This window comes from Crocodylus porosus, unplaced genomic scaffold, assembly GCF_001723895.1.
Source record: "Crocodylus porosus isolate Cpor-Errol unplaced genomic scaffold, CroPor_comp1, whole genome shotgun sequence".
NCBI lineage: Eukaryota > Metazoa > Chordata > Crocodylia > Crocodylidae > Crocodylus > Crocodylus porosus.
In genome coordinates, this window is record NW_017728928.1 from 7,474,839 (window position 1) to 7,496,891 (window position 22,053).

Genomic DNA, 22,053 nt, shown 5'->3' on the forward strand with positions numbered 1-22,053 from the left:
TGTCCTCTTTTTCTCCAAGACCAAAAAAAAAAGGGAAAAAAACCCCAGAACACCAAAATAGTAAATAAGGGGAGCAGGTTTAGAAAGTGTTTTGGTGCAGATGAGCTCTCAGAAGCACACAGGGTGTTAGCTAAACCTAATGAGCTTCCAAAATTCAGCTGCAAGCATCAAAGAATACAGACTTTCTCGGGAGCTGGCTGCTGGTTCCAAACAAGGGCGTCTCAATTCTGCAGTCCCTTGAAGTGGACAAGGGCCCAGTCCAGTTCACTTTAATCACAGACTTTCTATTCATTTCCATGAGCTCTGGATTGCTTTTTTGTTTTTAGAAGTAACTGAATGAAACGCACTCCAACCTACCTCCTTGCCTTCCTCCCACCCCCACCTCTCCAAACACACACCTCCTTTTGGATTTCTTCAAGACAGACTACTTCTTTTGGGGTGAAGGGAAGGTTACATACTCCTAAGTTCCATAAAAAGCAATGCAGGAATTGATAACTGAGCAGCAATTTTTTCCAGTTCACCAAAAACTTGTCCAAGAAAAATGGTCAAAAAAAATTCCATCTCCAGTTTATTATATGACAGATTATAGCAATGCCAGCTGTCAACAGAACGTGCGAACAAGCTAAGCGTCTTCCTCTGCACTACATCCACTGGAGCTCAAAGTCTGTTCTTTCTATGGAATCTTTCTGCAAAGTTACTGTATTTGAGTTGGAAGGTTAATTAAGAGAAAGATCCCCAGTAACCCAAAGTCAACATGCTGAATGATGTCAGACACACACTCACTATAGCACTGCCTCCCACAAGATGTTGTGCAAAGGGAAATGCAGGCTTTCTTTGTTCAGGAAACATCTGGTCGATACTTTGATTCTCAAGTAGGTCATTGGCTGTTTTATAACTTAGTAGAACAGTAAAGTGTGGGAAGACAGGGGGATGGCCCTCTGATACTGCACAGCCTAGTAGGCAGCTATGAAATGGAAGAAATGAGGAAATGTCCACCCTTTAACTGCTTCTCTAGGGACTGACTTACTGCTGTAGTACAGTGCGCATTTTCTAGCCTGCAGTGGAAAACCACAAAGCTTAAAAGCAGCCTCATGTTCCTATTGCTGCTGTCTGTTCAGAAACTGCATCTTATCTGGAGTCTGCCTACAGTATGGTAGGATCTGTAGAGGAAGCAAGAGGATCACATCAGTGAAGAAAACCAAAAAGAATCCAAGATGTTATTAAAAAAATACTCCTTAGTCTAATAAAAGGTACTGGATTTACCCAAAGAACTTTGTCTGCCTACATCCTTAGACCAACACAGCTACAACCTATACCTCTTTTTCTCCTGGCACTATAAAACCGAATCACTGAGAGCTTTGAGACAAAGCAAGTAACTTTCAAAGGCTTAATCAATGTCTCGCATCCACCCGTCCCTTTGTTTTCCATCATCATAGATTTTCATAGGCATTTAACAACATGCTGCCCTATTACATTAAAATGTTTCCCCAAGTGACCTTAAATTTCTCTTCAGCTGGCTAGTTTGCCCCGTATAGGATTATGATCAAGCCATCCTATGCAGTCTTCATGCTACTAATGAAGAGTTACTGAAGTGACAGTTTACCCCCTCTTTGATTTTTTTGTTTGCCACAGAAGGTTGAAAGAAGAATGCTACGTGAATAAAAAGATGAAAGATTTTGATAGCAGGTAGTGGGCGCATCTACACAAGGTGCTTGATGCCCATTGGACTAAGTCTACTGCATATTAGCGCAGCTGGTAAAAACCATGCTAATGCACAGTAGATTAGTCCTATGGGCATTAAGCGTCACAAAAAAGTCTCCATTTGTAATAATGCACAGTAGTGCTGATTATGGCACATTAATACCTGTTATTAACTTGGTGTGCCATAATTATGGTGCATTAATGAATGTGTAGACGTGCCCAGTAATTTGGCACTATTGACTCAAGGCCCTTGGCTGACTCCCCATCTTCATCTATTTGTGTTTATTGTCTGCCTTTGTCTAGTCATCCACATTTAGGTCAGTGTTGGTCTGGCACTACATCAGCTAGCCCTCCTTCATCATGGTTGTCCAAAAGGTCTTCTCTTCTACACCACCCTGATGGGAACTTTCTTTGGTGTCCAGAGCATTTCCAATCTTTTAATGGGGCCCAAACACTGTAGTCATGGTGCTCTGATTTCCTGTGTCAGGATTAGATCTCTGTACACTTGTTATACTCATTACTGGTGCTTGTGCACCATTCTTGTTCTGGGATTAGACTGTGCACCAAAGATTTGCCATAGATTCTTTTTATCAAAAGGATTTAGTAGCATCTTGTTTGTACTCATGAGAAAACCCAGGTTTGAATACTGTAGATTAGGCGTAGCCTGAATATGGTTTTATAGATTTGAAGCTTAATTTTTCCTGGAGCTGAGCTTGGATGGCAGGAGCTTAAGCAATGGAAAGTAGGCTGTACTTCCTGCTGCTAGCCTTCCTTTAACTTCTTCCATGTTACCTTCCTGTGCTACAATGGAACCTAAACACTTTACATGGGCAACTTGCTCAATCTGTGTTATTGTTATGCAAGGCTACCAGTACGTTGGGAACCTTACATATCTATCAGGAGATTCTGTGTTTTATCTATGCCAACTTGTAATCCAATTTTGCTTCATTTGTTAGTCAGGTATACAAAGCTTCTCTATCATTCTATAGCAGACAACCTGATGCAGATCTAGGCTCAAGCAATTATAGAAAACAATGCTTGGTGGAGATTAGTAACAGAATTTGCTGGTTTTGTTTTGCAGTGGTCTGGCTGTCTTCAGGTTTTGATCTGCCCGTGGCAAGAACCTGACTAGTCACTCACAACTATCTGAGTTTCATCTGGGGTCCCCACCAGAGTTCATAGAAAGGCAATGCAGAGTTTGCAACAAGCGTATTTTATTATTAAAGCAAACAAAAAAGGAAGAGAGCTAGATTCCATACCACGTTAGCAAATGCAAGTAATTTTAGACTTTGCTCCATGGCTGTAGGGGATATGACTAGGAGCAAGGGAAATTTAGGTGGGTGATTAGGAAGGAATTTGACCATGGTGGTGGTTAACCACTAGAACAGGCAGTATAAAGAAGTTGTGGAATCTCCCTCCCTGGAATTTTTCAAGATCAAATTAGACCAACACAGCTGGAGCCTTAGTAATGGATTTCAAGCCTGAGCAAGGGGCTGGACCTGGTGACCTCATGAAGGTCTTTTTGAACCCTGCTTTCCCATGACCGCATGGGAAGCACGATGCCTGTTGCTCCAACTCATTTCTTAGAGCTTAGCAAAGGCAACTAAACAGGTTTATAAAAGGCCTTTAAAGCTGATCTTCCCACTATTCAATAAGAGCAAGTCTCATCATTGAGACAAGTGTCACTACTCTTCCACTGCCCCCCAATTGTCTGGAAATTATTTAGCTATATTTAAATACAGTAACACAGACTAGATAGCAATGCAAATATCAAGGTGTGTGTGTGGGGGGGGGGGGGGGGGAGGGGAATACAGAAAAGTTTCCTTCTTCCCCCTGACTGTTTAACTCTCCATCTTTTGGAAACTGAAGCACAAGTTTTTTTGCCTCCTGCTGTGCCATAGGAACATTTTAAAAATTGAAGCAACTCTCCACTTCTAATCTTCATTTCTATAGTAGTAGTAGTAGTACATAGAGACCTACATCCTAGGACTAGCTATTGTAATGGCAATTACCCTAACTTGAACACTGGTATTATCAACATTAAACTTTGAGAAATTATACCCAACTTGCCCAGCACTGGAGCAGTATTACAACTCATTTAAAGTGAGTGGGAATCCTTCAACTACAAGTTACTGGTAAATATTTAAGAATGCACCAGAGAGTTTATTTTGTCTTTTGTCCTCCCAAGCCCGGTTTGTACTAGAGAAGACTGCAGCAATACAGTGGCAGGGACAATGGATGGAAAGTGAGGAGCCTTGGGTTTTATAACTTTGCCTTCTGCATTCTTGCCTCAACTTTGTCCAAGGCCCATGCTCTTCATCTGTTTAGTCCAGTCGTTCTCACCCTTGGATGACTGGAGACATTCCTCAGAGTGCCAGCTCTTAGGCAAAAGCAAAAAGGGGGGTGGGGGGGAAGTAGAGAAAGGTAGTATGCTGCAGAAGTACATAATGACCATAACAAAAAGTCAGAAAGCATTTAAACACTATAGCTTTTTATTTGAAATCTCTGGGGTTCTCCTCCAAAGTTTTGTTCACATACCTAAGGGTACTAACTTTTGTTGAGAATCAAGTATCTGGGGAAAAAAAAAAAACCTCTTAGAACAGGAAGCCTGCACTTGTGGATGTAAGGTCCCGATTGGAATTGGGACTTAGGCTTCTGGCAGTTGTTCAGTTAAAAAGGCATGATGGGATCCGATTCATAATCCCAACAACTGTGTCTCCTACTACACATGGCATGGAAGAAGGCATGACTATTGGGATCTCAGACCAGATACCAGTCATCCCCTTGGCTCACAGCCAAGGGGAAGCCCAGGATTGATTAACCAGGTAAGACTTGATTAAAAGTGTAATGTCTGCTTAGGGCCAGTGTCTCCGAAATCCAAACATTTTGGCTCAAAAAAGGGCATCATACCTGCTGAGAAGGCAACATGAAGCTAGTCAAATATTAATACAGTCCTGACATACTACCAATCAAGTAAGATGCTTTTAGCAGGACCTGGTTGTTCTATTCTTAGTCCACAAGAGAGGGTCCTCGGGGACCCTTTTACATCTTTACTCCTACTTGTCCTTCCTTACAGCCCCTGATTTAACCAAAACAAATCTTACTGAGTAAAAACAGACCAATAACCACATCGGTGTTAAAAAGTTTCAGTGCTTACAGCCACACCTGCAGTTACAGAAGTGGAGGACACCAGGTAACAAGGTTTCTGTTTATAAAGCCAGCTAAACATTCGTCTTAAATTAGTAAGGTCTGTATACTTTGAAGCTTTATGCAGTTGCTCAGCATATGAAGATATAAACACCAAAAGTTGCAGAAAGAGGTTGGAAGGCACACTTACTAGAAGCCAGGCCTTTTGACCAATACAGTTTGATAGGAGTATGCAAAATACTGATATACAACCCTTTTAAGTTGTCACTTATTTTTCTCTATCTATTACTTTAGAGAAAAGGGGAGGAGCTGGCTGGGAAATAAATCTAGAAGAGCAACAAGTCTGCAAGAGTCATCTTTTATACAGAAGTTGTACATTTCTAAACTAAACACTGTTCTTTGCCATTGATAGTGTTCAGTCAGAAATCTTTGCAACAGAATGCAACTATTCTACATTTCTTTCATGCTAGCTGGAAATCCAACTGTATATTCAGAAGTGAACTCTTTTATTGACTTTTTTTTAAAATTCATAAATGGAACAAAGCGAGCACTTGATAAATATTAAGGAGTGATTTATTGAGAACCAAAAGGGGAAAAAGAAGTTACTCCTTTACATCTGCACAACACTGAATTTCCCAATGCAGAGACAGGCAGCAGGTCTAAAGAAAGGACTCACTTGAGTGAGCTTTAAACACTATCAAAGTCAAGCCTGCTTAAATACAGGCAAATCAGATGTCTTGCTTCAATGGAGTCCCATCCTCACGAGGAAGAATATAGTTTATGCAGTTTGGGAAGTGGGAGAGAAGGGTAAGGCAAAAATCCATGAAGCAACAGGTATGAGTGCCCCATAAAAGCAAACTGAACTGAATAAATCACAAAAAAGTGAATACAGACCCCTTCAAAAAGTTTTTTTAAAATAAATACCACTGCCCTTAAATCACATTTTTCATCATCTCAAAAGTATTATTTAAAAGCAACAAAAACAAAATGTCTGTTTAAGTTCTTTTCTCTTCAGTACAATGAAAAAGAGTACATTTATTTTAGAATACTGGAGTGCATTTCAGTCTGCCCGATTATGGTCTGAATAACCACAGGGTTTAAAAAAAAGAGTCTTTTGCATTCCTAAAACACACCTTAAATATTGAGCTCGGCATAGAAGCATACAGAATGGAAAGCTTTCAGTAGATCAAGCTATAAAAGATCCTCATAGGGCAATTTCCTGCACTGAAACAGGAAGCAATTTCTGAATCAAGCTGGCATTTTAGGACAGAGTGTGTGCAAGTACATCTTTAGAAGTACTGCCATGTTCTCACTGAAAAGCAGCTTGTTTCTGGACTATCACACCTGTAGAACAAACTCCATTAACTGTACAGGCCAAGCATTCCGTAAAATGTCAGTGTGGACTGCTGTTGTGTTAGCTAAACTATTGTATTCAGTAGGAGTTACTTCCAGTATTTAGTACAAATAACATTCAGAAACCAAAACGTTAAACACTTCATTTCTGGCCTACACACCAGACAAGAACCCCCAAAGGGGTAGTTTTCAGCCCAGTGCTTCTGTGGTATACATGTTCCAGCTCAGACTTCATCATTGTATGCAGAGCCACTCCACGTTAAAGTGTAAAACTACATAAAGCCGCAATGCCCAAGGCAGCACAAAATAGATAAGGTCTTTCTATTTAGAAATAATTAATGGCAGAAATTTGGGGTGGGGAGGGAAGAAGAGATGGAGGGGTGAACCATGGGATTTTCCAGAGGACTTCAGAGAAATGCCTTCCATTTCAATGAACTCTTAAAAGCAGGTCTAGTGCTGGAGGGATATGTGTAGAATAAAAATAAAAGGATACCAAGGCAGGATTAGGTGCTATTTTGTTATAAAAAGGGATGTTATTGCATAGAAAGGTCACCACTCTTCAGCAGCAACCCTCATTGGCCTCCATCTTCTTATAGCCAGAGGGTCACTTTGCCCAAGTGCATGCATCTAGAAATGCAAGGGGGGGTTGGGGGGAAATACTGCATACCTTCCAACAGTCTGGACTGTGAGTTGCAGGATTCCCAGAACAGAACCTACAGGCAACCATTTAAAGTGGGATCTTGCACCAAAAGGAAATCCCCAGAATGGAACGTGTGTAAGAATTTCACTTTTCAGATGGAATTATCATGGGGAGAAGACAGAAATTCCTCTAGAACAAAAAATTCAGGATCAGTCATTTGTTATATCCCTGCTGACCTGCATGTGTCAAATATGACAGTGACCTCTAAGCCCAATTACATTTATTTTGCAAGAAAAGAAACAAGCAAACAAAGAAGCAGAAGTATTAAATTTCACTGGTTGAATCTGGCCCTTTTCATATCATTTGGTGGTAACTTCAGACAGCTTCTTAACCTTATGAACTCACAGTTAAAAGTTCAGAATGCATTTATACTTGGTTTACTCAAAGCCTTTGGCAAGTAGTCAAACTATGTCCATGTAAAACTAGTCAAGTCACACAGACAACTGTTCTCTAGTTTTCCAGGTTTACTATGGCCAATGGTTAAGGTAGAGACAGTTACCTGTAGTCAACAAGATTAATTTTTTTCTAGCAATGACAACCATATCTACACAAAGCAGTAAGTTACAGGATTTTTTAATTTAGTATTGAAGACGACAGTCAAACAATGAGGTATATACAACTGTAGTAGACATTTCTTTACATACATACATATTTATAGTTCTTTAAATTTAGAAAAGATTCACCATTCCATTGACCAGCGCTGCACCATCCTGGTATGAAGTACTGTACATCCCCGAGATAGTAACCTTAAGTTATACCCTTCCCCACAAATATACAGGAGTTTTCCCCCATTAGTTCAAGGTCACCAGCGGCAGGATTTCAATCCTCTTTCTTTACATTAACATCCAATTTGATTGGAGAGCAACTATTTAGCTGTTGACAGATTTAGAGGGGTCCCTAAACAGAGTGGGACCATCTCAGCAATAATTTCAAGCTATAATGAAAATCCAAGCTTTAAGGCCCCTATTGTAAACTTTGAACACGCCAATTAGATTCTAGAGAACTATGACACAAAACCAATTCATCAAGTTGCTTCATTTCAACTAGCTGGGTGTGGTATATGCCAAGCATTAGGCAACAATGATGCCAATGCGCGTTTAACCAAATGCTTAAGTGAAGATTTAAGGTGGTCACAAGTAAACCAAGTTCTACAAATAGAGTAGAAGTCCTTAAGCAGGCAGTAGGCTTCAAGTTTAATAAAAGAAAAAAGGAAGGATCTTGTATTTCTGGCAAGCAGACAGGATTTGTACAGGGCCAGGAATGGCAGAGCCAGGCTATACATGATAAAGTCTGGGAAGCAGAAAAGAGATTATTAGGCTTCAAAAAGTGCTCAAAGTGCATGTGCATGATATCTGCCAGAATGTGCAGGAAGTTACCTGGCAAGACTACAGAGGGTACGCATGTCAGAACTCGCTTCTTTGCTAAAAGAAAAATAAATATTTTAGGAGCCATTTGAATGTATTCTTCCAAACAAGAACCCCACTGGAAGACTGATATTCATGAACTGAAACCCCTCTCTGATCCAGCATAGAAGACAGAGAAGAATAGAGTGAACAGGATAAGAAGACACTTTGAAATAAGCAGCCTCATAAATGCCAATGAAGTGACTTGCAAGAAGGCCAAATAGCACAAAGAGATGGAAGTTAAGAGGCAAGATGCAGTCCAAGGCATGCCAATGATACCTATGCCACTCAAAAACTAGTTATCCCAGGAGGTAGATTTCATCCAGTGTTACAACTGCCATCCACGCAAGTACCCTATTTGAGGAAAACAAATCAGTAAAGCCATTCAGACAGTCCTGAAGCAGTAGCTTATGTTTCCTTGTGATAAGCAAGGCAAGCCTTCTGCATATCTTTCAAGAAAGCAGGTACTCCACTCTGTAAAAGAAGAAGCAGAGTAGTTATTTTCTGGCACTGTAGACATCCCCCAGAGTGCAGACACCATTTTACAGCAAGAGGCTTTCAAATGCAGATGACTGCCTATTAAGTTAACTATGAAGCAGCAGGCTGTATTTCCCTCATTCGTCTGTCCAGCGGGTCTATCCAAAAACTTATCACGTGATGTAGCTCCTTAACAGGCCAATAACCTATTGAGCTAATTTATTGGAGCATGATCTTTTAAATCTTTCCTCCTAGTCTGCAGCCATTAGCCAGAGACCTAGGAAGACTCCTCACTTGATCTCTTCCGACCCCAAATTGTCTGGAAACATATGTAGCTACATTTGAATACAGCAACACAGACTAGATAGCTATGCAAATATCAAGTGGTGGAGGGGGTGCAGAAAAGAATTTCCTTCCTCTTCCCTCCTCCCCCTGTTTAATACTCCATCTTTGGAGCACAAGGTTTTTTTTGCCAGGTTTCCAAAGTAATTTTGGGCTGGGAACTGATTAGGGAAGTAGCTCCAAAAAAAAAAGACAAAACCTCCTGCTATGCCATAGGAACAATTTAAAAATTGAAGCAACTCTCTACTTCTAATCTTCATTTCTATAATAGTAGTACATAGAGACCTGCATCCTAGGAATAGCCATTGTAATGGAACTTGTCCTAATAGGCAGTTACCCTAACCTGAACACAGGTATTAAACATTAAAGTTTGAGAAGTTACATCTGGCTTGCCCTGTAGTTTTTCCCTGAAGGTCTACTTGGCCACAAACAAAAGACTTCCCACAGCTTTCTTCTTACCTTGGCTGCCCAGTTGACAAGCCATGACGGAATCATGCCACCAGGATTATCGAAGTAATACATATAAACTAGGAAAAGAAAGAATGGAAGAGGAACGAACACACATTATCTAAATCCTAAATTCCTAGACAAGAGTACAAGTAAACAGCTGCAGTGTTGCATGCTCTAGTTACTAGTGCTGTGCGAAAACAGAACGGTGCCGTTTTGACTTGAGTTTCAAGGTTTTGATGGAGCAGTGTTTTGTTTCGAATTTCATTTCAATTTGAAACCAGTGTTCCATTTTGCTTTGTCAAAGCAGCAACGCTGTTTCAACGGTTTTGCCCATTTCACTATAATAAGGAAGCTTGAAAACAGCCGCCTCTCACCCAACAAGCAGATGGGGATCTGCAACCTTTGGAAGGCTGTGGGCCCTTGATCTGCCTGCCAGATGAGAGAGGGAAGTTGGGTGCTGCTGCCACTTGTGATCAGGGAGCTGGGGAAGGGAACTTAACCCGATCCCTAAGTTCCCCTCCCCAGTGCTACCATTGGGCTGAAGAAAAGAACTCAACCTAGCTGGGCTGAGTTCCCTTCCCCTGTGCTGCAACTGGCTTCCTGCAGCCCAGCCACAGGAGGCAGGGAAACCCAGAGCTGCGCTCCTGGCTGAGCCACATGGGTCTGTGGAGCTGCTGGGAGCACAGCCCTGGTTCTCCCACATCTCCCACCACCTGGCTGCTTTGGAAAAAAAAAGGAACACCAAAACCCCCCCCCCCCAAAAAAATCTTCTGAACTAACCTCGAAACAAAACAAGGCTGTTTCAAAGCCCTTCATTTTGATTTCGCTATTTCAAGTGCTGAATGAATCAAAACAGTGTCGAATCATAACAGTGTCGAATCGAAACAGCCGGCTAAATTTTGCCCAGCCCTACTAGTTACCAGCTAACAGAGTTTCAACATAAGATCCAAACCAGGTTAGTTTAGATTAGGAAATAGTATGAAAACATTTACTGAACAGCTGCATTCCCAAGTAAATCTACTTACTCCAGAGCCAGGGAGATTGTGACACACATATACACAGTTTAGACAACTATTTCTGTACAAAGCCCTCTTATTTTTGGAATAGCATGCATACAAGGGGTGTCTATACTGGGAGACAAGCCCGCTAGCCTATTTAAAGCTTCAAACAAGACAATTATATAAAGATTCCACGCTCTGGAAGAGACGCTTACTGACAGAAACTGGGTAATAAAGTTCTCCAAGTCAAATGTCATCTTCCCCCAGTTCAGTAGATAAGGGGTATTATGGCTCATTAAAAAGGTAAAATGAAGTCACTATAAATCAAGTGAAGTCAATATAATGTTTTACTACAAGCAGTATTTAGTACAGATCTTCAGAAGATTTGGGGTTCTTTTGGTACATTTCTTCAGAGCAGCATTGTCAGCACTTTAAAGCCTCTCCCATTTTACCTGGTTGCAAACTGATCTTCCCCAGCAAGAAATATGAAAAAAAAAAAATCTGGATCCACCAGATTTACCCAGATGAATACTCAAGTTTCTTACCTTTGGATCCACCTTCGCCATCACTCTCAATCACCAGGGTTTGTTCGTAACTCTTCACTCTGATAACGCCAGGCTTTTCTGGGCACTGAGGAACACATACACTTTTGGCCAGTACAATCCAAACCTTCCGCCCATTAACATCCATTTCTCGTCGTTCACGAATATACACATACTGTATTTGCAGTTGAAGACAAATGCCAAGAATCATCCATTTCAAGATAAATGTTTATTGTGGGAGCACTCAGGAACTCTAGTCAGGCTAGCTCTGTTGTAATAAGTCTGAGATATTATTGTTCTATTGGGGTGTGCCATCCTAACAACTAGCACAATTCTTCACTCCTGCATAGTCTCAGTGAAGTTGTTACATGGGAGCAAAATTATGCACTCATTTAGCATTGTAACCACAGGATCTGACTCTTGATATTAGAGTTAGGACTTCTCTCCAATTTAGCTTGATTACTTTATGCCAACAGCAGGAGATGAACAGAGTAAGAGAACCACACCAAACTTTTCAGGAGTCCGGCTATGCAGGAAAAAGTGTTTTTGTCATCTGGGTGGCAAAAACAATGGGGAGGGGGGCTTAAAAGGATACATCTCTGTTTGAGAGGGGGAAAGGGTACTTCACTTCCCAGTAGATTACTTTCTTACCATCATCTGTCTTCTCATAGAGCTCTATAATTTTGCAAAGAAAAAAGATTGAGCAATGTTATTAACATGCTTAAAATTTCAATTGCACCACTTATGATTAAGTCTAAACACTGTTTTGATCTATGGAAAGAGATTACAGAAAGAAGGTTGCAACTCTGCTCCTTTAAACTTGCACATGCTACACCATGTAAGAGTTAGACCACAAGGGAAAGAAAAATATTCAGGAATTAAGTGAAGCAAGTACACCAGAGATAGACAAATACATGCCTGCCTTCTATTGAGTTTATAGATGCAGAGAACACAATAGTCTGTGGAGGCTGAGAGTCAGACTCACTGCCAGACAGTTAACTCATTCCAAGATTTTTGCATCTCTCCAGCATAGGAATTATTTTTTATGTATATCCTGGCATCTGGTCATTCAGACTAGATTTACTGTTGTGTTTTCCTGGTCACGCTGTTCCCCCAGAAGTTGTCAGCATCCTTGAGATCCATTCCAACAGAATGTGAACTGGACATATGCCAAGTACAGAGAGCCTCTACTACACCATATTAGTGACATTCGAGGGAAAAAAAAAATAGTGTTATCCATTGGCAGGCAGTATGTACCTATATTCCAGGGTAAAACACCAATAACCAGAGGAGCACACTGAAGGATTCAGCTAAGAGCAGGAGAAATAGTGAAATCCAGCAACACTTAAAGGATTGCATGTGGGAAGACAGTAGAAGGAAGTCAATCAGTATAAGCCAAACTAAAAATCACAGGAGGCACTGAGGAAGCTTCCTATGGCAACCAGGTTATTTCAACATCATCTATTGTATGGTAGGTTCTGAAGCAGGTTACAATACTCAGTGGACCTAATCTGACCAGGATGCAAATCCTACCTGCTGCTCCCTCCAGGGTGCCAAGATGAAGGAAGGAAGAAAACAGAAGAGAACAGAGGAGTCATTATTAGCTGTATGGTCAACTACACAAAGATGCAATCCATACTAGTGAGTTGGTATACATAAAGCATCTTTTCTGTGTTATAGAAGGCACTTCCTCCATTCTTGTTAGAACCTGCATTTTCTTAAAGTCTTGCTCTAAACTCAAGGGACTGTTTGAAGATATGTAGATATTGCAATGACAAGTGCCATGCTAAAAACAGCTCATCAAGTTAATAGTGGTTTGAAAGTAGCCTTCGAAGAAGGGAAAGAGGCAAAACAGGGTTTAGAGACTGCTGTGTTACTATTATGTCTGGTTCATAGATACTTACTGTTTAGCCTACAATAAAATATGTCTGGCCTTCCTCCTTACCCCACCCAATATCACTAGTGGGAAGTCACACAACAGCCTGCTGTAGTCCCTGCATGGTCATGGCAAACACTACATTATCATTTTTTTCCACCAGAGGTCAGTGGAGTACTGGTTGATGCTTTTTAGTTTCCTTATTCCCCAAACAGGATCAGGTCCATCAGTCTTCACCTTTTTCTAGGTGAAGAAGATACATAGACATGATCCAGAGAGAAGCAAGGCATATGCTTTTAAGAATGCATAGTTTTAAAGTTCTACATCTATCCTCAAGCAAGAAATCTGGGCACATAATTAAGAGCCGCATGCACCTATTCTTCCTTTAGCCCATCCCTACAAGAGGCCAAACTGTTCAAAGCAGGGCAGCAAAATTTTAATTACCTACTCTGTAGGTTGAAACATCTGCAATTATACTGAAAATAGTTAAAATGCATTATTTCTTTATTTAAAGCAATTACAGAAGCATTTATTAGTCAATCCCACTTAGTTTTATTCATAATACTGCTTCTAAACTTTGTTAAATCTTGCCAAAATAACACTTTGAGGCCTTGCTTCTTCAGAGAAGTTTGAGTACAGCAGAGATAGGCAACAGATTTTTGTACAGCTTATAGTTGACCAGTCCGTACTTTTCATGAGTCACCTCATCACCCCTCCCCATCCACCCCAGAAAAAGTATGTGCATTAAAAGCCATCTGTGTAAAGATAAATACCTCCAAGATTGTGAAGTGCTTGGATATGTTGTAATGGTAGTCACACACTAATTCTGGATACAGAACACGTCACCAATACTGGCCAGAACTTTAGCCAGAGAGAGTTGGCCAGAGTTTTAGTTGGGTGCTGAGTAGGAAAGCACTCAGCTATCCTATGCCAAATTTTTTTCTTATTTGCAGGAGGAGCCTTTGAGAATCTGACCACAACTATAAGTGCTGAGCATTAAGAAGTCCATTTAAAAAAAAAAAAAAAAAAAAAAAGTGGCCTTAAGAGCTTTGAAGAGAAAAAGTTAATAAAAAAAAGCCTTCAAATCTCCAACCTTTTGGTCCTGCAGCAGCTTTAAGTGTATGTTGCATTTACTAACCTTTAACATACTGATCCCATTGCTTTCTGTAGTCCAGATCCATATAGACATCTGCACACAACTCAGGGGAGCAATCAGGAAGGCTGCCATAGATTTTATACTCATAAAGTCCCGAGTTCTACCAAAAAACAGAATATAGGAGTTACCACGCAGGAAAGCAAGACACATTCTAGGTCATGAAGAGCAGCTGGAAGTGCGAGCAAGCATGAGATTATTTTCACGCTTTTAGAACAGTATAATGGTTTTAGGGTAGTCCCAGGTGTGTGAGCATGTGCATGTGTGCAGCACAGCCTTTCATGTGCAAACTGAAAGGCTAAGCAAAACACAGCAAGAGTCTCTCATCCAAAGCTTAGTACTATTCCTTGGTGCAAGGTGCAACTAAAGTGGTTTCACTTGAGTTTGTCAGATTACTTGAGGATGTCAAGTGCTTGGCCCTGTAGAAAAAGTCTTGCTCTAGTCTCAAGTAGTGGCAACATTCCTCATACTTCAGTGGCACAAGGACAAGACCTTTGAGGGAATCTAGCCTACAAATAGCTTTGAATCATTATCTATTCATAGTTCAAGAATAAATTCCATTGGTAAAGCTTTGCAGAATTAAGTACAGCAGGGTCATACAAGATGTGTTAGCTGTAGCACAGGATCATGGCCACCTATGATGGAGTATGCTTACTATATACAAGTGCAGCTATATTTGCCATTTTCTTTTTTGAAAGCATCCTGCACCACACCCCTTCAAGAGACTGTCTAATGTGTTGATGCTTTTTAAGAGTGGCTTAACATATGGAAACACGATCTGTGGACAAAAAGAGCACATAGCACTTACAGTGCACCATTGTTGGTGCTAGCTGAAACAATGCAGTGGTTCAGGTGTACAGTCTATGAGGAGGAGATACGGGAAGTTATGCTTATATGATAGTGCACAACATGAATTGTTGGCCCTTGTTTTTGTTCCCACCCATCTATATATTAGTCACCAGAGCAAGAAGGCTAAAGAGATATCTAGCCACAGCACTAGTAGATAAGCCAGAAAAAAGGACAGCCCTGCTCATCTCTTCAGTTGCCTCCATCCCAAGAAACATAGTTCCCCTAGTTCCAAGCCTGAGCCACTTTATACTTGGTATGGATTGTGAGGAAGAGTGAATCAGGATCTTTTTGGGAAATCCCTACTTCCACTTTCTGTAATACACCCTATTCCATGGATAATGCTTCATTCTTCAGTGCACTTAACTCAGTCTTTTATAAACATAATTAAAGAAAAAGGAAATTTCAGTATACATGGCATGAAACATGCTCCTTGTGCAATAAGGCATTATCATTTCCATTTTTTCCCCCCCACACTATCTCAAGCTAATTTTGATAAAGCAGCACACCTCTCCACACCCAGAGGAGTATTTTTCAGAGTGATGTGCTGAACGACAAAGTACACAGTCATCTCATGATGATGCTTTAAAACAGTTAAAAAGCTAACAGAAAAACAGAGCCCTCTCAAGTATGGACCTGGGCAAAATTTTTCCATTATGGTAACCAAAAGCATGCCCCCTGGCTTGTTGTAACAATATATGCTTCTATGCTGCCCCAATCCCAGGGGAGAAACAGGCACTTGTGCTGCATGTAGAAGAAACAATGGGCATGTGTGCATGACACACTAAAGTGGGCTAAATGCTTTTGCACCGCTTTAGTGGTGTCAACATTTGCATACATGGGTGGCGTATTATGCATTGCTATAGTGAGACTGTAAACAAATTCAGTGGCCTAATGCACCTTAAATGACTTGGGATGCAGCAAAGTAAAACTCCAAGGAGTTTTAGTTTGCTGTCCCTACAGCTGCAGAGCTAAGGATTGAGCTCCATGCTGCTCAGGGGTTCTGTAGGAAGCCCTGCAGGCAGCTTGGGAAGGCAGGCTCCACCAAAAGAAAGTGGTGAGTCTGATCCCCCACCTCTTCCCACTCTGGAGCCTGCTTCCCTCTGTGGCTGCAGTGCCCACAGGATCACCCAAGCCAGGTGCTACCTGGAAGGGGCCACCACTGCTGCAGAGGGAAGCACCAGCCCCTCCCTGCAGAGTTTGGGCTAAACCCACAGATTTAGATATCCTTGAAGGGAAACTACATTTGCTCTTTAGCCATGCAAGATATGCAATAGTTACACAATCATTTAATCCTTCAAGTCCATTTTAATACTTGAGAAGCCTATAATGCATGCCCAAGTTAGACGATGAGACTTGACTTTATATGGTAAAGTATTTCCCCCCCTCCCCCCAATCTGTTCTTACAGAGATCCCAACACTTCCTAGGAAAGGCTAATCCTACTAAAGGGTTTATTAGAAGTTCTGGACACCAGCACAGATTTTTTTTTGGCTTGGGAAGAGCCATATGCCACAAACATGGAAGAGTCCAATTTGATTGTGTTAAAGTATTAACCAGGTCAGAACATAAAAAACCACAAAAAACCCTCATTCAGAAGCACTACCCTTATCTTTCCACTGATGGAAAGAAAACAAGGTCTGTATATGCTTTTGGAGCTGCTGAGAGAGACTTTCCAATACAGCAAAGGGAACAGGATAAGCCTCCCAGGTTTGGACAATCCAAGACATCTCCTGTACACACACACACACACACACACACACACACACACACACACACACACACCTACATACGCTAAAACAAAGCCAACAATTGAGTCGCGTGACAGTATCTCTGACCTTCTATTACTAATGAAGTAGAACAAAGAAAGTAGCTGTACCCAAAGGAATTGGGCTGCTCCATGAACTAGGCTCCAAAGCTGGCCAGCTAAAGTTTACTGCCAGTTTGCCCAATCAGGAGAAACCATAGGATTTAATTGAGAGTAGGGACAGAGTCCCAGGTCAGTTGTACCACCATCAGTACTTTAAAGCCTCAGAATATACTGAAGTGTGCCCACACCACCTTTCGGGGGGGGGGGAGTCTGGGTTTCATAGATTTTCAGAGTCAGAAGGGACCTGAGCAGATCACTGAGTCCGACCCTCTGGCCTGGGCAGGAAAGAGTGCTGGTTTAGAAAAAATGAAGTAGTGAAGACTCCCAGCATAGCTCCAACAGCACCAGGACTATCAGTGCCCCAGTAAAAGGCGGCATATTTGGTATTTACAGTGAAAGCAGCTACATTAGCAAAAGTTGCTCAACGAGACAAGTCCTGAAGAGCCGAAAACAAAAAGGCCCCTTCACGTACACCAGTGTCCACTAGCACATTACATCTGGCAAGCTACTAAGCACAGTTAGATTTCTACCCACCAACCAACCCTTTGGGCTTCTGATAAACAGTTAAAAAAGCTTCCAAGAATCAGACATACCACAGCAACAATGGATTTAGGAGCAGGCAGGGAAAGGAAGTAAGTGGTGACCACTTCTCTTATGATCTGGATCCAGACCCTATTTAAAAAGTATGCAGAAGGACTCCTACTGACTGCAGCTGGATATGGATGAAGCAGAATGAACTATTTATTCATGCAAACAGGCACCTTGAAATTTTACATAAGGAGTCTCAAATCCACCAAGTACTGAGATATTTGTGTCAGAGGCAATGCAGAGGCTTGCTGGTTAGGCAGTCAACTGAAGTCACTTAGGATTCAGTGCAGCATCAAGCCTAAAAAAAAAAAAAAGTGTAGCCTGAACAGTGTTTATACCATTTTGCTCAGACTCATGTTTACAATCAGTACTAACTAACCCCAGATTCAGATACAATGTGGGGCTCATTTCCTTCCATTTAAAACAAAAAAACAAAAACAAACAAATGGCATCTACATCATCTTATAATGCAAGACAGCATAGCCATAGCTTACTCCTCTAATCCATTCAATTGCTTAGACTAACTGCATTCCCTTTGTTTCCCATAACAGCTTTCCAGCTGTACGGCAAGTCATCTTTGTTATTCTTTTTCTGGCTCCTTTCTAGTGTCTGCTGACAAGCAAGCAGAGCCCACCAAAACCCTTGATCCCACTGGCAGCATGACCAACTCCAGCTACACTGTAGCAGGATAAATTAAAAACAGATGGAGTTTCCCTCTTGTCCACTATCTCCTTGTTTTTCCAGAGGAATAAACATCATGCAGTAATTTCCCCTCTGGACATTTTAACTCCAGTGTCTTGTAGACCCCCCCCTCCTTCCCCCAAATGACAGTAGGTTAGTTTCATGCTTTCTAGAAGTTGGTGCAACTTCTTACAAGGAAAAGCATTTACAGTGTAATCAGCTTCCCAGTTAAGACAGTTCACATTTTACTCAACAGATCTTGATTGCAGGCTTCCTTAGGATGCCTCTTTCCCTGCATCTGATCAGGAATGAGACTTTATATTAAAAAGTAAAAAGGCAGCATTAATTAGGTGATTAAGTTATGAGTCATGTCAATCAGCGGGGGCATCAGTGCCTAGTCCCTAGATGCCTCTCTCATTTAAGGATGGGCCACTCAGCCTCCTCTCAAATAGAGATTCCTCCTATTTCCAGTACCCTTTTGATTTCTTAAGTCAAAGTCTTTGAAAGCAGGATAAACTTTATGTCTAGTTCAATTGTTCTACTCCCCAGTGTATGCTATATTTGTGGAGTTATCCTATTACTTCAATAAGCAATGAGAGCATCTCTAGATAAAAAAAAAAAATAGGCATCAGTTTATGTTTTGCAAGGGATATGGAGGAACACTTCATGCTTCAGGGGACTGTATGAAGTAGCTGATGAAACCTTGAAGGTTTATGCCTCTAGATCCTGTTTAGCTCAATGGATTACAAAATACAGTTTCTCAGTATGCCTTGTATGTAGCAAACATGATAATCTCAGTAGTCTCTCTGTCTGTATGCAGAATCAGGCTTTGGGAGAAGGAACAAAATGTGACCCCCTAGATGCCTAAACCCATCATATCCCCCCCAAGAGCCTTCTATGTGCAGATAAGGGTGGCCAGAGCCTGGAATAGGCTTCCCAGAGAGGAGGTGACCTCACCTTCCCTGGAAACCTTCAAGAGGAGACTGGATAGGCACCTGGCCAGGGTCTTATGACCCCTGCCACCCCCAGTGCTCCTTCCTGCCCATGGCAGGGGGTCAGACTAGATGATCTGTCTAGGTCCCTTCCGCCTCATTGATTCTATGATTCTAAGAGCTGGCCAAAAATGTTTCTATTATTGTTATTAAAAGTAATAAGATTTATTTGAAGAGAAACATCCATTTAGAGACCTATTCCAGACCATTAGTAAGTCTCAATGTAACTGCCAAATCAGGCTATGCTACCAGACATCCTGTACTGTGTTTATACCTTTGTGCTATAAGTTAGCTTTACTAGCAATTAGTAGTAGAAGTTGCCATTATAAAAGGCTTTATAATATTTAGGGGAAAACCCCCAACACTATTCAGTTAGATCAACTTAAAAACCTTTCAGCAACCAGTTTTGCATTCTCACCATCTCTTCTCCTTCCCCCATCCCACCTGCTTTTTGGGATGGAAGGGCAATGGAAGAAGAAAAAAAGGGGGGGTTTCCCCCCCCACAGCTTTCTTTACCCAGAATCAATATTTTAATCAGCTGGGGGAAGGAATAAGAGTTCCTCCCACCCACACCACATTCTTTGTGAGAAGGGTAGTAGAGTGCAGTTTCTGCACCAAGACATGAAGACAAGTCAGGCATGCCATTATTAAGTCACCCCAAATAGTGGCTTCAGTATTAAGCAGCATGAAATGAAAGCAGCCTGCATTAGTCTGGTTGCAGAAAGACTCCACATAGAGCTTGCCAGGTATTCCTGCTCCACTGCAGTTGGAAGCCTCCATGCAACTGAGACAGGGAGACAAGAGCCCAGCCCCGTGTTAGTGCAAAACAGTGTGTATCTGCTCTTTAAGACAGCAGGCATCTCCAAGATAGAGAGAAACCCAGCGGAAGTTGGAAGATCAATGAACTCAGAGATGAGGAGTCTGATGACCTGCAGCTGCTGCTGCCACCAACTTAACCAGACTGGAGGACCAGATGCAAAGGGTAGGAAGAGGGATTTCCTCTGGTGCTCAGTCACATAGCCTTAAAAGACATCAACCATGCTGCTTGCTGACCATGCCTACAAGATTCAAATTCAGCACTACCAAGTAACGGAGGCCCTTTAATTGGCAGGCATCTGCTCAAAGTAACAGTAAAACAGACTCAGGAGTGTGCTGGAAACAACTTTGAGTCAAGTGGCAAGAAACCAGCTTGACGGGAGGCTTCTCTAGGATTTCATTCCAGCAGAACTGAACTTTGAAAATTTGAAAATGCAAAAGGCAAGAAATGGGTGACTGATAATAAGTATGCGATTCTTAGGAAGAGGAGGGCAGTAACAGAAAACTGACACTGGACCACACTGGTGGGCAAGATCCCATTGGCAGGTAGTCTAATGCAGAAAGAGAGAGTTTGAGAGATTTGGCAAGTTGAAAAGGAAAATTATGATGCAGGGCACAAAAAAAAGTAATCCAATGTGAAGGAAAGTATAGCAGCAGAGACCAACCTAGCTATTTAATGGACTTGCAATTAATGAAAGGCTCAGTTATTAAGGATGAATAACTAAGATGAAAAATGAGGTAAAGAACGTGAAGAACAGCAAAAACATGTGGGAACAAGAGTAGAAAGGCCAGAGCTAGAGCAAAAATGCAACTAGCTGCAGTCACAAAGAAGGAATAAGATATTCTACCAAAAGGAGTTAATCAGGGGAAGAGCAGATCCGCTAATCACTACTCAGTGAGGAAAGAAAGCTAATGAACACCAACTTTGTCAGCAATTTCTGAGAATGCTTTTTTTTTTGCCTCAGTAGTCATTGAGGTTAACTGACTGGATGGCTAATGCAGTTGGTATCAGCAAGAAATCAGGCTAGAACAGGGAAGAAACGAGTCTAGAGAAAGATTTGAAAGATAAGTTGCTCAGTTAAGGAGAAAGGTGCTCTAAACTACTTGTGCAGTGCCAAGCGATCTTGGAATCATCTGCGGTTTTCTTTGCTAATTCATGAAGAACGAGGGGGTAGAGAAGAAATGTTTCAGTAGATTAGGGGGAAAAGAAGAAAAAAGAAAAAACCATAGGGCTTGCATGAAAGAGGTGGGTAGTTACAGACCGATCAGCCTAAGGCCCAAGAAAGATACTGCAATATCCTGTGTATGCCCCTAGGCAGCAACAAAGGGATGAGCAAGTAGCGACATAAAACCAGCCTGGAGCTAATGACAATCCCAGCATCAATGATAGCGGTATCATGATCCACTGAGGTCTCTCCCGCTCCATGTTATTCAATGTTTGCTAGTTACTGGATAGATGGAGAGGTGTGAAAAAGAAGGTGAATTTTAATAGATAGGAGAGATTATAACAGACAAACAAACCACTCCATCTGGAGCCAGGACTGGATCTGAATTCAAAGATGTTGACAAACTAAGAGACATGATCTGAAGTAAGCAATTCAAGACTGGCAAGTACAGAGGACTAGGCAGGAACAAGGGGGGGGGACATCTGACTGGGTCATAACAATCATTGTGAAGACAAAAAACCGGGGGAGGGGGGAGATGCTAGAAGTAGGGCGGACCATGTCATCGAGCTGCAACAGGTGCGCAGCTCCCAGGTCAAGGAGGGGGCAGCAGCTTTGCCAGACCTGCTTAGGAGGATGTTACGCCTGGAGCGATCTGCGCCGTGCACACTGACGGGAAAGGGGCAACAGCGCCAGCGGCCTCCCCCAACCCCCGAGGCCGGGCCGGGCCGGGCGGGCAGCGCAGGAGGCGCCGGCGGCCGGGCCCGCCCTACCTGGTGCAGCAGGCGGTAAATGTGGACGCCCGCGGCCTCCACCAGCAGCTCCCAGGCTCCCCCCGCGACCGGCGGCGCCGCCTCCTCCAGCGCCCGCCCCGCGGCCTGGAAGTGCTCGTCCGAGAAACCCGGCACGGGCACGGCCATAGCGCCGCCGCTGCCGGGTGGGGCGAGGGGGCGGGGC

The 22,053-nt window shown here is 42.1% G+C and overlaps 1 protein-coding gene across 1 annotated transcript; it reads right to left on the reverse strand.

Annotated features, from left to right (window-relative positions):
* Positions 1-7,458: 7,458 nt before the first annotated feature.
* PCTP (phosphatidylcholine transfer protein) lies at positions 7,459-22,020 on the reverse strand. Its single transcript, XM_019542443.1, has 6 exons — positions 21,870-22,020; positions 14,128-14,245; positions 11,709-11,788; positions 11,117-11,288; positions 9,583-9,650; positions 7,459-8,778 (listed from the first exon to the last, which is right to left on the reverse strand). Exons 1-6 carry the CDS (start codon positions 22,014-22,016, stop codon positions 8,713-8,715), a joined length of 651 nt encoding a protein of 216 aa, XP_019397988.1. The 5' UTR covers positions 22,017-22,020; the 3' UTR covers positions 7,459-8,712.
* Positions 22,021-22,053: the final 33 nt, after the last annotated feature.